The 17,156-nt window shown below is 41.1% G+C and overlaps 2 protein-coding genes across 3 annotated transcripts in view; one reads left to right on the top strand and one right to left on the bottom strand.

The window, feature by feature from the left end:
- vwa8 (von Willebrand factor A domain containing 8) overlaps positions 1-17,156 on the bottom strand; it is an 833,026-nt gene that overhangs the window by 548,138 nt on the left and 267,732 nt on the right. The gene's annotated exons all lie outside the window — the stretch shown is intronic.
- Positions 1-17,156, top strand: part of uchl3 (ubiquitin carboxyl-terminal esterase L3 (ubiquitin thiolesterase)) — a 75,547-nt gene that overhangs the window by 38,722 nt on the left and 19,669 nt on the right. For both annotated transcript variants that reach the window (XM_076264221.1, XM_076264222.1), the window contains exons 5-6: positions 1,114-1,199; positions 1,311-1,358. In XM_076264221.1, the coding sequence (XP_076120336.1) occupies positions 1,114-1,199; positions 1,311-1,358 (134 nt within the window). The remainder of the gene's footprint in view (positions 1-1,113; positions 1,200-1,310; positions 1,359-17,156) is intronic.

Raw genomic sequence — 17,156 nt, 5'->3', positions numbered from 1 at the left:
ATTCTAAGGGGAGAAAGGGGAACTAGGAGACGATGTTCCTGTGATCTTTTTTGGGGCCGTAACAAGTTTAAGGTAAACTGTGGGTTTGGACAGTAGTTTTTTTTTCCCTTTTGAAGTATTTTTTTTCCCCCTTGAGAATCGCTTTGTTTTTGAAAACATTTTCTTTTCCAAACTTTTCCGTGCAACTTTTGCCTGTGACTGCTGGGTGCCGTACAATAAATAACCGTGCACGACAGTGCTATGTGTGGCGGAGTCAGTTTTTCCAGTGGAGGAGTTAAACCCACGGCCCGTTCTGTGACACTCTACTTGCTTGAATCAAAACTCTGGATGTCTGCCATCTAGTGGTAGAGAGTACAAATGAGATTAGTCACCGTACTTGGATCTATTGTCTGTTTTAATCAGTGTTGCTGTTTCTTGCAAGTTTACCACTTTGGCGCTTATAGGGTTAAGTATTGGAGTAATATGCTCAAATCTCTTGGATTTTGTGAGAGCCCTAGCAGCAGCATTTTGTATGACTTCAAGCTGTTTGGTAGTCTTTTTGGCAAGGCCTGTTAGGAGTCCATTACAGTAGCCAACCGTACTGGAAATAAAAACATTTATGAGTTTTTTTCAAGTCATGCTGTGACGCAAAATCACTGTTTGGCAATGTTCTTGAGATGGTTAAAAAGCCGATTTAGTGATGGCTTTTATGTGCCTGTCAAAATTAAGATCTCAATTCTGACACCCAGATTTTTGGATCCAAGAACAGTGGTAACTCTACTCCTTTCATCTCTCTTCCCAAATATGATTACTTCTGTCTTGTACTTATTCAGCTAGAGAAAGTTGTGGGACATCCAGTTGTTGATGTTATTGATGCTTTCACATAGAGAGTCAAGGGGACCGTAGTCATTCGGTGATGGGGCTAGGTAGATCTGGGTGTCATCAGCATAACTGTGGTACGAAATTCCATTGTTCTTGATTTATTATTTGTACTACTAGAGGATTACAATTGGGAGAATGATTTGATGACAGTAACAGACCATTCTAGTCAAATGTAAAAATCTGCTTTCTTTAGACAGCTGTCTGCCCATGGCTATTGCCACTGCTACTATTAACTGTGACCATATTTTTTAGAATCAGACTCACCTCTGAAGAAGTTCCTACTGCAGTCATACAAGTTGAGTCCAGATGAGAAGGCTATTTTTCTTGAGAGAGATGAGGTATTGAACAAAAATAATTAAAAGTACTTCATTTTGAAGCATGCATTATATGTAACCTTACACTGGCGAAAAATACCAAGCAGTGGTTAATTCGTTCCCTTGTATTTACAGAGTATACGTGTAACGCATGAAACAAGTGCACAAGAAGGACAGACTGAGGTAAGATTTCTGTTTCATTCACCTCACAGCATGAAAAGCCAGGCAATTCTAGCAAAAAATTCACATTTGTATCGCGATTTAAAATTGATTCATAGAATTCCAAAAATCGATTACTATTTTGTTCTGTTTCGTAACAGCGTTTAAAGTAGAGATGCACCGATATGGAATTTTAGGGCCGATAACGATAACCAATATTTATTGGTTTGTTGTGGCCGATACCGATACGATAACCGATAATATTACTCTTGTAAAAATTGTGAAAAGTGATTTGGTGAAAGCATTTAATAAGCATAATTGTATTGCAGTAATTTTACCTACCACCAAATGATGGACAGAACTCATAATAGTCCTTAATAGTACAGCAGTCAACATAACCGTAGCCTAGCCCTACAGTATGTGTGGCTCCTTTAAGTGAACCTGATGTCAATGAATTGCGAGTGAGTGGCTAGAGAGTATGAATCGTTTTCATTTAGGACTAAACACTCATAAACGGCTCAGCTGGGAATAAGCTACAGTATAGTGACCAAATCAAGAGTTTGTGAGGGAGACTTAGGTTTAGTTTCAACTGCGGGTAACTGAATAAAGCTGCAACTCCTCAGACTGTATCTTATGTCCATCTAGGCTACTCTGTTGCGCACAACCTGCTGCAGCAGAAATGAAAGGGGTTCGCCCCGAAGGTTTTAATAACTTATTATGATGACCTGTCTGGAACTGAAGCAGGAATGGTTAGCATATTTCTAGGTAATAATACAAAACCCAAGCTAAAGTAATGCAAATATAATACTAAAACACAACTTAGAACTAGGCCTACTTATGTACTCGTCCCACTAACGAGTTTGTTTATTTGTTTCCCCGACCAGCGCGGTAAAGTGCAAACACATCAGCACAAGACGACTCTAGATAGGGCTGAGCTCCGCTCTGGTAAGGTTAAATGGCGGATCATTCACGAGAGGATTTTGAGATGCACAGATTCCCAAATGAACGCATATCCACAGATTTTGTTAGAGTGGTGAAATACATTCACACCGCTGACATTATATTGAGGAAAAAGTATAGCCAACCAAGCTCAAGTAGCTCAGTGTAGCCAGACGGACCTTATGTAGGCCTAAATTAGGACTTTAAAAAATATCGGCGCAAATTATCGGCCAGAATTCTGTTATCGGACCGATAATAATATTTTCATTTTTTCACTTATCGGCCAATAATATATCGGCCGCCGATATATCGTGCATCCCTAGTTTAAAGGGGTGATGGAACATTACATTACATTACATTACATTTGGCTGACGCATTTTTAGCCAAAGCGACTAACAACATGGTAAACAGTTTAAGTTTTAGAGCAATTCTCAACAATTTTAGGACAATTTAAAAAACACAGTAAGAAATAAGTGCATCAGTGAGTGCTGTTTTTAACAGTTACGTGTCAGTTTAAGACGGCTGGTGAGTGCTAGGATCAGCAAGACTTGTTGTAAGTGTTGCTATGAGAGGAGATGTTCTCTAAAGAGCTGGGTCTTCAGGAGTTTTTTGAAAATAGAGAGGGATGTCCCTGCCCTTGTAGGAACTGGCAGTGTGTTCCACCAACGAGGAACAACAGATGAGAAAAGTTTGGATTGGCCTGAGCGTACCGGTGGTAGAGCTAGACGTCGTTCGTCTGAGGAGCGCAGCGGTCTGGAGGTAGCGTATGTCTGTATGAGGGCATTCAGGTAGGTGGGAGCAGAACCGGAGACTACTTTGTAGGCAAGCGTTAGAGTCTTGAATTTGATGCGGGCCGCCATAGGTAGCCAGTGTAGCTGGATGAGCAGCGGGGTTACATGTGCCCTTTTGGGTTGGTTGTAGACCAGGCGCGCCGCCGCGTTCTGGATCATCTGAAGTGGTTTCACTGCGCAGGCTGGGAGACCTGTCAGGAGGGCGTTGCAGTAGTCGAGTCGTGAGATGACTATTGCCTGAACCAGAAGTTGGGTAGCATCTTGAGTCAAGTAAGCCTTGATTTTCCGTATGTTGTAGAGTGCGAAACGGCATGACCAGGCGACTGAGGCAACATGATCTGAGAAGTTTAGTTGGTTGTCGAACAACTCCTAGATTTCTTGCAGTCCTGGTAGGTGAAACAGACAGGGAGTCAAATTTGATGTTGATGTTGTGGTAGTGCTGGGCGGTATACCGGTTCACACCGTATACCGGTGTATATTTTAGTTAGGATATGAATTTTTAATATACCGCCATACCGGTGTATTTGATTACACAATGTTTGGAACGCTGCGCGACAGTGTTTCAGACGGGACTTTTCACACGCACGCATGGTGCCACTGCGAGGCATAGTGAGGGTAAACACAAAACACCATACGTTTTTCCCCTGAAGTATGACCCTTAAGGCTTAATTTCTCCTTAGGTAAGGGGTTTATTTAAGAGTGTTGCACAGAATACCTTAAATTGTTTCTTTAGTTAAGGAAAAACGTTAAGGGATACTGCATTGAAAGGGATTTACCAAAGATCCTTGATTACTAGCTCCGCTTTAACCTTCTCTGGATTTACCGTCACGAAAATTCTATTGAGATTGTTCAACAGCTGTAACTAGCTGGCTAGTAGGTGATGTCGTTAGTTAGCAACCCACCGAACACAGTGAAGTTTAATGTTCTTATCATTTATCTCACCTTAAGAATATTCGCTGAAATTATCCAGGTAGCAAGTAAAGCATGTTAGACATGCACTGAGCAATACTAGCTGGCTAGTTAGAAATGATCCTGACTGTCATCAGTGCACCAAAACAAACTTTTTTGTTAATGTTTTGCCTAGCGAACCGAAGCTCATCGCAGGCTAATAAGACATCCACATCCCCATGAAGTTAACGTTAGCCTACCATTAACGTCATGTAAACCACACAATAACAATAAGGCATGTTTCAGATAGGCCTATTTGTCAGAGTAAGCATATTAGCAGAGAGGTTTTATTTTAAATTGTATAATTTTCAAAAAAGTATAATTACTGCAAGTTGCACTACTTTTTGTATTGGTTTTATACAAGATGTTTATGAAATTTGCACAGTAAAAGTTCTGTATTTTGACTGCAATTGTCTTTGCATTCTGATTAGATTCTTCATTACAATCATGTGGCTCTTTATAAACAGCATCATTTTCTGGGGCCATGCAAAACTGCATTACCACTAGTGTGGAGTTATTCTACATCATGACAGTAAAATAGACCATCCTTAGTCAGTGTACTGCAGCAATTCCTCTCTCAACCTGTAGATAATGCTGTGAACATCTGATTAAGCATGGGGAAAAAAAATACCGTCATATACCGTGAAACCGTAAGAATTTTGAAAAATACTGTGATATACATTTTTGGTCATACCGCCCAGCACTATGTTGTGGTGTATGGTAGGTTTAGCTGGGAGGACCAGCAGTTCAGTCTTTGAGAGGTTCAGCTGGAGGTGGTGTGCCTTCATCCATGTAGCTATGTCTGAGAGGCAGTCCGAGATCCGTGCTGAAACCAAGGGGTCATCAGGTGGAAAGGACAGATAGAGCTGTGTGTCGTCTGCATAGCAGTGGTATGAGAAGCCATGCGAACGGATAATATGTCCCAAGGAGGTGGTGTAGATAGCAAAGAGAAGGGGGCCCAGCACTGAGCCCTGGGGGACCCCTGTGTTGAGATGGTGAGGTGCAGATAGCTGACCAAGCCATGATGCGTTAAACGAGCGTCCTGTGAGATTAGGATTCAAACCAGGAGAGAGCAGAACCGGAGATTCCCATGTTAGCGAGTATAGAGAGAAGGATGCGGTGATTAACCGTGTCAAAGGCAGCTGATAAGTCAAGCAGAATGAGTACTGATGACCGAGCGGTATGCAACTTAGGTCAGTCCAAGAAATGCTCAGATGTTATTTCACAAGCCCTGTTACAACCCTATAATTAGGCTGGAGAATAAAATGGTCCATTTTGGCAGATTTAGCGCCCCCTCAATGTTTTCTGGACATCCTCATAAATAATGAATTAACTTGCAGCCAATGACTACTCACTTCTCAACCCACTACACACTTAATTCCAATCTTTGAGACAGAATTGGAGAAGGGATCAAATACTGAGGAACAATCAGTCCCGTAGGTGGCGGTATGAAACAAATGAACAATTCAATCTGCCAATATTAACTGAAGAAGACTATTCACTTCAGTCTTCCAGTTTAGCCTACACATATAAGTGTGCATGCACAGGGCGAGCAATTAGTAACTGAAGCATAAGTAACGCAATTTTTATACTCTCAGCAGTTTGTTTGCTGTGCCAATGCGTGTGCTATTTTTAGTTTGTAGGCTCCTTCCATCTTTGGTAAAAGGGAGTTCGTATGGAGATGGAGGGAATATGAGACTCTGCAAACTCTTATTATATGTACTATGTAATCCCAAAATACCAATGTATGCAAATTACCACAAAGAAGCTTGTATCATTTTTTTTTTTTGTTGCTACTTGCTAGGTTTGACTGTAGATGTAGTAAACATAATGACTCGTAATTCTGATTCTTGAAAAACACCCTAGTCAACAAGTATAGGCATAGTAGAGGGGGAAACATTGGAAACTTGGCGATCATATTAGCTAACTATGCTAGTTTTCGAACACTAGCATAGTTAGCTAATCGCTACAGTCCAAGTGTCATTATGGGAACAGCACTTGTTTTGGGATTACAATAAAGTTTTTTTTTTTATGTACAGTGTGTATTTCTCGCTAACTTTAACAAGATCCAAACATTAAAATTAGAGATGCACCGATAGATCGGCTGGTGACCGGAATTGGCCGTTTTTCACGTGATCGGCCATGACCGGCGACTGGCCGGTCAGTCTGAGACATGCCGATTTTATGCCGGTCAAATGCACTCGCGCGCCGCAATTGTAACAATACCTAATAGGCTACTGAGTTTTTCTATGCAGCGAACGCGGTGTTTTGCCATATTGCGTGGAAGGAGCACCTAATCGCTATTAGCACTTCTCCTCCCCTGTGTTTGCTGATAGCCTACTCCCACATTTCCCTTGCCCTCCTATAAATTCATCAATGCATATGAAAATATGTTACATATTAGGATGTTCAAATATATCATGAAAATTGTTCGTATAATGCTGAGCGGTATACCGGTTCACACCGTATACCGGTGTATATTTTCGTTATGATATGAATTTGTAATATACCGCCATACCAGTGTATTTGATTACACAACGTTTGGAACGCTGCGCCGCGCAACAATGTTTCAGACGGGACTTTTTTCACACACACGCATGGTGCGACTGAGGCATGGTGAGGGTAAACACAAAACACCTTAAGTTTTTCCCCTGAAGTATGACCCTTAAGGCTTAATTTCTCCTTAGGTAAGGGGTTTATTTAAGGGTGTTGCACAGAATACCTTAAATTGTTTGTTTAGTTAAGGAAAAACGTTAAGGGATACTGCATTGAAAGGGATTTACCGTCACGAAAATTCTATTGAGATTGTTCAACAGCTGTAACTAGCTGGCTAGTAGGTGATGTCGTTAGTTAGCAACCCAGCCAACACAGTGAAGTTTAATGAACTTATCATTCATCTCACCTTAAGAATCGACTGAAATTATCCAGGTAGCAAGTAAAGCATGTTATAGACATGAACTGAGCAATACTAGCTGGCTAGCTAGAAATGATCCTGACTGTCATCAGTGCACCAAAACAAACTTTTTTGTTAATGTTTTGCCTAGCGAACCGAACCGAAGCTCATGACAGGCTAACAAGACATCCACATCAAGTTAACGTTAGCCTACCACTAACGTCATGTAAACCACACAATAATAATAAGGCATGTTTCTGATGGTCCTATTTGACAGAGTAAGCATATTATCAGAGAGGTTTTATTTTAAATTGTATAATTTTCAAAAAAGTATATTATTGCAAGTTGCACTACTTTTTGTATTGGTTTTATACAAGATGTTTGTGAAATTTGCACAGTAAAGGTTCTGTATTTTGACTGCAATTGTCTTTGCATTCTGATTAGATTCTTCATTAGAATCATGAGTGGCTCTTTGTAAACAGCATAATTTTCTGGGGCCATGCAAAACTGCATTATCTCTTGTGTGGAGTTATTGTACATCATGACAGTAAAATAGACCATCCTTAGTCAATGTACTGCAGCAATTCCTCTCTCAACCTGTAGATAATGCTGTGAACAACTGATTATGCATGAAAAAAAATACTGTCATATACCGTGAAACCGTAAGAATTTTGAAAAATACCGTGATATACATTTTTGGTCATACCGCCCAGCACTATGTTCTTATATCTTTAGTTGGATATTGGATGCAAGAAGGGAAAAAAAAAGGGTGTTCCATAACAGTGCATTTATATTAGTAGTCTGTGAAATGAATGTCCCACACTGGGAAGCATTATAGTTTGATAATGCAGCTGAAGTTAGACTTGAAGAAGAATCTGTCTGCTCACCGGTTCCATTTTTTAACAGCCATTTCATTATTGATAAGTTGATTACATTTCTATATTAACATGTTATATTAAAGAAAAAATAACTATTTGTGTGTGCTGTAAAATGGTTAGAAGAAATGAAATCGGAATCGGCTAAAATCGGTATCGGCAGGTCAAACTCTATGAAAAATCGGATATCGGAATCGGCCCAAAAAATTGCTATCGGTGAATCTCTAATTAAAATTCCAAACAAATATCTGCAAATACGGCCGTCTTGGATCATCTAGCCTGGTGTCATAGAACTTCCGGTGAAGGAGCTGCTGCATGAAGCTGGAAGTGGGCTGGTGTGTATGTAAATTACGGGAGCGTTACAACCGCCGAGCTGTCGTCATCTATTAGCTTCGTCGCGATTCATCCATTTTATAGTTTGAAGTTGTGAGATTTCCATACAAAGGAGTTGACAATGGGGTTTTGAAGTTCCCTGTGTGTTTATTTTACATACCGAACTGCAGTTATTGAACTATGCCAAGGCAAACTCTGTTTTGCATTCGATCACCATTTAAAGGAGAAATCCGTCCGATTTTTACATGGATCTTGATCGATAATTGTCGCCGAATACTGTCGATAGTCGAAGTAAACAGCTAAAGTGCAAATGCTAGACAGGTGGTGTAATTTTGGTAAGCAGTGTTACAGCTTCTGGAAAAGAATCGCCTGTATCAACTGCCAGATGAGAGTAGGCTGAAAAGATAGGCTGTGTGTTGTGGATGTGAGTATGCTCTCAATGGTAGAACGGTAGAAGTCTGATAGAATCCTTGGACATAGGTGTGCTTTCTTACGGCTTCTTTTTTTTTAAAAATGTAAAAATATTTTTTTGGCCTTTTTATGCTTTTAATGATAGTGACAGGAAGCGAATGGGAGAGAGAGCAGGGGTGGGATCCGTAAAGGACCACGGGTCGGAAATCGAACCCGGGTCGCCGGCATACGGTGAAGGTGCCCCAGCCAGTTGCGCCACAGCTGGGGCCTTACGGCTTCTACACACAGTTGCGTTCCGTCAATGCATGCCAGTGGGTGTGATTGATTGGCTGGTGCCGTCTGTCTGTGCAGTAACAGCTTAACTGCTCAACGCGAGCGACGGGAGAAACGCGACACAACGGACCCACAATTCAGTTCGGCAACGGATGACGTGAGCCCATGAAAAGTGAATGGGATGCGTCTCCAGCACTGTAACACACGCAACTAGGAGTACTACCACTCTTCTGCTATACGAAAAAATCTTGGGAGCTCGCGATTTCTTCTTCCTATTTTTCCTAATATTTTCTTTGTGGATTAAGTAATTTTGCATGTGAGAGATGTATAGATACAGTGGGGAGAATAAGTATTTGAACCCATGCTAAAGTTGACTAAAATGCTCATTGGGTTCAATGCAAATCAAACCAGCTAGTAAGCTAACTGAAAAACACACCATGCCAATCTCTAGGTATGGTGAAGGGTATGTGATGATGTGGGGCTATTTTAATTCCAAAGGCCAAGGGAACTTTATCAGGATGCATATAGGGATGTAACGATTACCGGTATAATGATAAACCGTGATAAAAATGTTGACGATAACAATTACCGTTTTCTTTTGAAATATCATAATTATCACGGTTGATTACCACGGTGTTGAAACCGTGTGTTTAATCCTTCCTGGGTCATTCCACGTCAATTGAACCAGGGCTCACGCACTTAGGTCTCAAAAAATTCTGAAAAAATACTTTCCAAGATACGGCCAGTTTTACAGGGGGAGGGGGGTGTCGATTTTGGTCGGCCTCTTTTTTTTGTCAAAGTTCACAAGCCCACAGCGCAAGAACTAAACAATGTAGGAGGCTCAAATTTTGCATGCTGGTACGTAAATAAGAATAGTATGTAGCAAAATCGTCATGTTTGGTCTGGATAATCCTGCATGGTCATAGCTGTCCCTCAAAGTTGAGACAAGTTTTATTGGAGTTTTTGGCTGGGCTCTGTTTAGGCCTTTTAGGCCATTTGTACTCAACATAGACTCTTGATTTATTTTCCTTACTGAGATAAGTAGAAACACTCTCACAAAAAGCAATGAACAGAAAATAAATTCCTTCAGGGTCTGAACAGCAAACCTTACTCATTTTGGTTCTCATTTTCAGAGCACCCAAACACCTTGTGGGAATATGCAAAGATTTTTTTTATTTTTCTTTCTTTATTCTCCATGAGCCTTTCTTTTTAAAAACACCAATTTGACTTGTCTTATGCAAATCTTTCTTTTTCACTTTCCACCCTGAACATGGGCAAAATGCACCATTGAGATCAATATGTTTTGTATAGAGCTACCGCAGGTTACTCTATACAACCACAGGTGGCACTGTGGTAACTCTACACAAAACATATTGATGTCAATGGGGCATTAGGCCTACTGTAAGACTGCACAATCTCATATTCACTCTGTTGGATATCTGAAGCCAGTTTGTCTACTAAAAATCATAAAATAATCCAGGCTACTTGCTTAGCATAAATCTATCATCTTTATTTGAGGCAGGCTGGTATTTGAGGCAGGCTTTAGACATGCATTTCGTTTGGAGTGGCATGCATACCCGTAGGCTATCAAAAGCATTTTCGGTTTGGTTTGGGATTTAATGTACTTTTGGACTGATTGATTATATTGCTAAATGTTGGGACTGATGGGCACTGAAATCTGGAAGATATTTGATGGTTCACTGTTAAGTTTCATGCAGTTGAAAAAGTGTTGGGATTTCCACTGCTGTTTATTGCGAGACAAGGCAGCCCTTCATTGAATAGGGGTTGTGCTGTAATGGAAACCTATTTGCGTAGCCAAGTAGCCTAAATTGAGTTATTGTTTAATTATGCATGATTTAGTATTTAAAAAAAAAAAAAATTCGTAGGCTGGAATGCCTTGAGTCGCAACAATTGTGTTTAAATGTAGTAGGCTTCAGCCTCTGGTAATTAGCTCGAAAGGGGCGGCAAGAGAATGAGCTTGAGAACGTGTGTTGGAGACCCATGGTAGGAAAACGACTTTTCTTTGCCAACCGTAGGCTATTAATCCAACCAACATAATACAATACAATACAATACAACATATAATAAAATATTTCATTGACTTGAAAATTTCATTGACTTCAATGTCTTCTAGTGGACTGATGGCAATTGTTGGTATGGTAGGCAATTGTTACCCCGTCTTGTATGGGAACCTGCCTTTATTTGTCCTGCTATAAATAGAATCAATCCCGGGCATAATTTGAGGATTTATGGTAGCCTAGTGCTCAACTCCTCCTGCTCAACATGATGTTAGCTGTTATGTTTATGATAACAAACTCAACTAGCCTACTTATCAACTCGTTTTCACTAGCCTAACTATAAAATACAAGTCTATCAACGTTTTTGTTCGAAGACATTTATTTTAAACATAATTTCAAGACACAAATTGGATACTTCAGTCAGAGTCCTGCACGGGTCCAATTTTTTAAATCCGCACCCACCCGTACCCGTCATGTTTAAAACCGCATCCGACCCGTTTTCCGACACCAGAGCTAGTTAAAATCCGTACCCGACCCGACCCGCATTAAATAAAACTGACACCCGACACGTACCCGAGTTAAACAGACACGTTTAAGGAACTAATTACACAACCATTAACATTGCAGATCCAACTTCAGCTGAAGTTGACAGGCATATCCTACATGATGTATTGTGGTAGCCTGGCTACTTTTCAACACCCGAGTGATAACATTTTACCACTTTTCAAGCAGATGCGTCTACAAGGCTATCGCCACGCAAATGCCTAATTTAGAATTCAAACACTGCTTGCACACACAACTAATTAACAGCAGTAGTAGGCTAGCCTACATTAAATGAAGGAATGATTCGGTCATAACCTACACCGGATTGTGCATTAGCCTGTGAAACTTTATGGAAATAGGCATAAGACGTGTGACACTATCCCGTTTATTTGAGTGCAAGATTGAATGGGGAAAATGTGCCTATACCTTTTCCCACGCATAGGAGAAATCTCGCTCGCTTGCAGGGATGTCAATAGATCTCACAATCTAGGCAATATTGGGAATTAAACGAGCATGCTCTCTCCACCATGACAACATGTCAAAAGAGTCATCTTTAGGCATTTTTTTTATCAATGTGCAGCCCCTTTTGTTCTGCGCATGTGATTTTTAAAAGTGAAATAGCCTATAGGCGCCTGTTTTGGGAAGGCACGTACGAAACGTGCATTTCAAATGCTTTTATCAACTTGAATTGCAGGCATATTATTTAGGATGTGTTACTGTAGAAAATATTGTTACATATGCACGTGATGTTTATGAAAGGCCAATTCCGACCCGTGTCACCCCCGTGTCCGACCCGCACCCGCATCCGACACAGTAGAATATTTTTCACCCGTTTCAGCAAAATGTGCGGGTCACCCATCGGGTACCCGCGGGTACCCGAACCCGTGCAGGACTCTGACTTCAGTTACCTTGGTGCATAAATCCCAGAGAGTAGGCTACCACACCCCAGAGTTATGGGCCTAGCGTTCTTATGCGTTCAGTGTGGGGTATAAACAAGCTGAGAATTTAGCGGTGTCACGTCTGCCTGTCACAGACGTGGGGAGCTCTTTGAAGCTTGGGATAATGTGATGGTCACTACAGTAACAGTATTTTATTTTAATTCTTATGTAATTTTTTTTTTTTCAATTTTATAAATGCTTTGTTTAAATGCTGTTGGAACAAATAGTTGATTATAAAGGCAACTTTCTGTTGCAATTTTCTGTGTTCTGGACTGGTAACTTGTTAAGCCAACACTTGTTAAGTTCTAACGTTGCATTTATTAACTGCAAACACACAGTGGAGAGTTGATTTGGTTTATACCAGACAATTTAAGTACGCCTAACTAGGCTATTTGATCATGTAGTCCAGGGGTGTCCAAACTTAAATATAACGTTTTACACGTTTTTGTTGTAGAAAATTAATTTCTAAAGAAATACTGTTAATTTGTTTAATTCATTGATAAATGGTGCACTGTCACTTTAAGACTCTTTTCCCAGCTCCACTCAAATATAGCCTATGGCTAGTGCTGTGCCTATGGCTCGTGCCCTCTCACAGTTTATAAGTGGTCAGTAGTGGGAACTACTGTTGCCATCGCAATTTCCTTTGAAAAGTTTCTTATTTAAAAAGTAGATATCAATTATCAACAATGACAAGCCAGCTGGAACCTGCGGCGTTCTCCCTCTCGTGCATGCACGCTCAAATGTGTTCCCAGTTTTTTAGCTTAATATGCACGTTTTTAAGCTTAATTTACCTTCATTTAACAGCTTCAGAGTCATTGGGATGGTTATATGACTTTTTTCGGGTTGAATTGTGGCCGTCTCGCTTCCCCCTAGCGCCTGTGAGCGGAAAAACCACCCTTGCAACTGTGGGCCGGCGGGCCGCTGTTTTGACATTGACATTGTAATCGCTCTCTAAGAAGAGCGTAAAGCAGTTTGCAGTAGCCTAAAGTTACTCACAACGTCGTCTATCGCCTATGACCTAATTAAACGCTCGGCAGGCCGGATGAAAGTGCGTGGCGGGCCGGATCTATGATAAACTAATAAATGCTCGGCGGGCCAGACTAAAGTGCGTGGCGGGCCGCAGTTGGCCCGCGGGCCGTAGTTTGGACACCCCTGATGTAGTCTATGTTTGGATCATAGACATGATGATTCATTCATGGCTTCATAAAATATCAACATCCCATGTTGTTTTTTTCTACCATTAGCCCAAGTAGTGACCAGTATTCTACCATTGGCCCAAGTAGTGAAAACAATTGTTTGAAAACAATCAATGGTATTATCTTAATATTCTGGCAAGTTTAAAATATGATGGTCGAAAGTGGGCCAGAGGTGGCAATCCAATATCTGGAAATCTGATCTCACTATGGGTTTGTGTTCACAATTTGGTCCCCCTCACTTTCAAAATATCTCCTGCGCCCCTGTGCCCAACTGAAGGCCAAGTGTCCTTGCCCCCAGAATGGTGAAATTCCAAGCCTGGTCTCACTCATTGGATCCAAATAATGGTAATAGCAACCTCCAAGTAATGTTAGGGTAAGTTAAGCTATAAGCACATAGCCAATTAAACATGAACGGGACACTTTTTGAAACTATTTCAGCTTGTGTAGGCCTATCAGTGCTTTCTGAACATATTGAACACACTTTTAAAAATACCGTGATAATACCGAAAACCGTGATAATTTTGGTCACTATAACCGTGAGGTTAAATTTTCATACTGTTACATCCCTAGATGCATAGTATCCTGGATCCATGAAATAAGTGGCCTTTAAAAATAAAAAATCTGCCTGCCTCTATGGGAATTTAACATAGGGGTCAAATACTTATTGCTCCTGTAATTTAAGGAAGAACATTTATTTATTTACGATACATTCTTCATTCGCTAAGAAAATTGGTGTCCTTAAAGGTTGGATTTTTACCATTTGTTTTAATTAAGGCATTAAGATCAATTTCTAATAGATGTTTTTATATTTTTCCTTTTAGTCAACTTTAGCATGGGTTCAAATACTTATTCTCCCCACTGTGTGTGTGTGTGTGTGTGTGTGTGTGTGTGTGTATATATATATATATATATATATATATATATGTATGTTCTTGTTCAATGTTCTTGTCTAAAACACATCAACAGGGTGTCAAATTGCACCCTGTATATATATATATAGGGTGCCATTTGACACCCTGTTGATGTGTTTTAGGCAAGAACATTGGACTTTTAGCTTGCATAACTAGGGAGAAAAACGCAAAGGGTAGACAGGCCCTTTTTCGGGTCCGTGGATTAGTCCCCATCACAACATGGCAAAACTTTTAATAACCCATATATGGATTTCTATTCAACGTCACGAAAACATGCGTGCGCAACTAACAGGCAGAAAGCACCATAGAACAGCATCAGTGCTCTCCATGAAAAGACCCTCCAATTAACTTAAATCAAACACTCAAAATAATTCACTAAATAGCACAACGTGCTATCAACACTCAGGGACAGGTCTGGAAAACTAGACTAAGTAAATAGTTGGCTCTGGCGACGAATTTGTGGTGGCTTTTTTGGTTTTCCTGTCAGGGCATTGTCTGCAGCATTTCGGCCCTCTTTTATCCACAATTCTGCAAATGTGTGCGCAGGAAATAATGCCACCTCTGGACCATTAACACCAATGAACAGTAGGCCATTCAAAGTGGAGACGTGCATTCTGTTTCTTTCCTCCGTGAGGATGTGGTTCATCGCGCTAAAGCCAGGCTCGCACTCAGCAGTTGACACAGGGAGCGTGGAGACAGTGGTGAGCACTTTTTTCAAAGTCTCCCCTGTGAAAACATTGCATTTCAGTTCATGAAATTCTTTGAGGAGTGTGGGCATATTTGTGTCGGCTATAGCAAGGCTTTTATGAATGGTCAGAAGTTTGTCATCCCCATAGAGCAACCGTTCATCTTCATCGGAGGGCCAATTTGAGGGGTTCAGCGCAGCCGGCACAGAAAAAATGCCGTTGTCATCGAGCCTGCTCTGAATGTTATCGGCCAACGAGATGAAAAAACGCTCACGAAAGGTCTCTGCCTTTAGTTGTTCTGTCACTCGGCTGAGACACATTAACCCCCTTAAATGTTTGCTTGCTGCCCAATTCCTCCTTCAGACATTGTATGTTCACTCCATCGGCCTTCCTCATGGACCTCAGTGTCCGCACGGCAACGCCCACCTCAGCATTGGCGGTGACAGCTGTGGCATCTCGTCTCTGAAGAAAGAGGGACAGGGCCTGCATCGTTTCGAGCGCGTCTTTCACTAATGCCATCTCCACCACAAAAAGCCACTGAGTCGTCTTAGCATGAATTCCCTTACATTTGGCCCTGTCTTAGGTTGATCGTGATGTGTCTTCGGCCAGTGCCGCGAAGAGTTTGACCAGGGCTGGATAGCTTTCCCAAAGAGCAGTCACAGATGTGCACGACGAGGATAGCCAGCGCACGTCAAACACCCTTCCTATCCTGCGAGCTTGCATCTCCAAATTGGTAGCGACAATCTCTAACTCTCGCATGTTCTTCGGACTTTGAGAGAAGAAGGCATAGAGGGAGTCGGTGAACATCTGGAAATTACTTGCATCTGTAATTTGTTTGACAGTGTCATGGACGGCAAGTTCTAGTTTGTGATTCATGCAGTGAATGACCAATCAGGTTAATCTCCTCGCGTAGGAGTGTGGCGACCCCCTTGTATCGGCCCAACATAGCGCCGGCCCCATCCATTGCGAACCCAATTAGTCGGGAGCGCAACATGCCTTTTGAGATGCCCTGCTTCTCAAGGCACTGAAGCAGAGTGTCACAGATCACCGATCCAGTGCACGACTGCAACTCAGCAAGTTGGAAGAAAAAATTGCAATACTCCCCTTCAAATGGAATTCTAATGTAAACTAGACTGCATTTCCGGCGGGAACTGCAAAAGTGTGCTTGCCCTGGTCCGGTCACCAACGTGAGCAGACAGTGGCATACGCTATGCTGAACCTGGCTTAATCCAAGCATTCTAACAGTGCCTTTCAGTGTTGGAGCAGTGGCAATACCGCAAAAGCTCTAGGAGAGGGCTATTCAACTATTGGCTTGCGGGGTGAATGCGGTTCGTTGGATTTTACCTGTGGCCTGCCTTTGAATTTAGCTTCTATGACTAAGATCAAATCAATAAAATAAAACAACAGCAGTGATTGGCTGCAAAAATAAATAATGTCACGCGTCTTGCACCTCTCAAACTGGGCTATCAGGTAACCTAGAAGAATTGAAATGATAAAATATGACTAAGGAATTCAAATGCTGCTTGTTTGTCAGGATACTTTTTCACTGATTTATTTTAAAAATATGAGCTATGAGTGTGAATGTTATATATTCCATCCCCTAATTCTGTTTTACTGGTTTATTTGACAAATAATCTATATGGATTTGCTCTATAAAGACCTTATGTCTGTTTAGGATTGTTTTGAGAGCCTATTGATGTATCTCAGAATAAAGTAATGTCCACAACATTAGTGATGTTTTTTTTTGTGTGTGAATGTATTTTACTTAACTCATTAAATGTAGCTGAATACTCATGAACGCATGTCTCTAATAGCCACAATAGGAGTAATTTTAGCAACACCGTATTTTGTGTGGCCCATAACGACCCAGTGGATCATGAAAACGTGCCAAAATTCACATTCCTTGCTTGATGTTGGTACATTAATCCCATTCAGATTGCCACTTATCTGTGATGTAAGAGTTCAGTATAGGTTTAAGGTCTGGGGCACGGATTTGACATTCTGTGACTTCTTCATTGAGGGCTTGCTTAGGAGCACTGTCCGCTTTCTCATTTCCCCTCAGACCAA

The sequence above is a fragment of the Alosa pseudoharengus genome, unplaced genomic scaffold, assembly GCF_046254945.1.
Source record: "Alosa pseudoharengus isolate Yale_2024_CS ecotype anadromous, Long Island Sound unplaced genomic scaffold, YU_APseudo_1.1 YU_APseudo_1.1_scf_3, whole genome shotgun sequence".
Taxonomy (NCBI): Eukaryota; Metazoa; Chordata; class Actinopteri; order Clupeiformes; family Clupeidae; genus Alosa; species Alosa pseudoharengus.
This window is presented reverse-complemented; position numbering and strand designations above follow the sequence as displayed.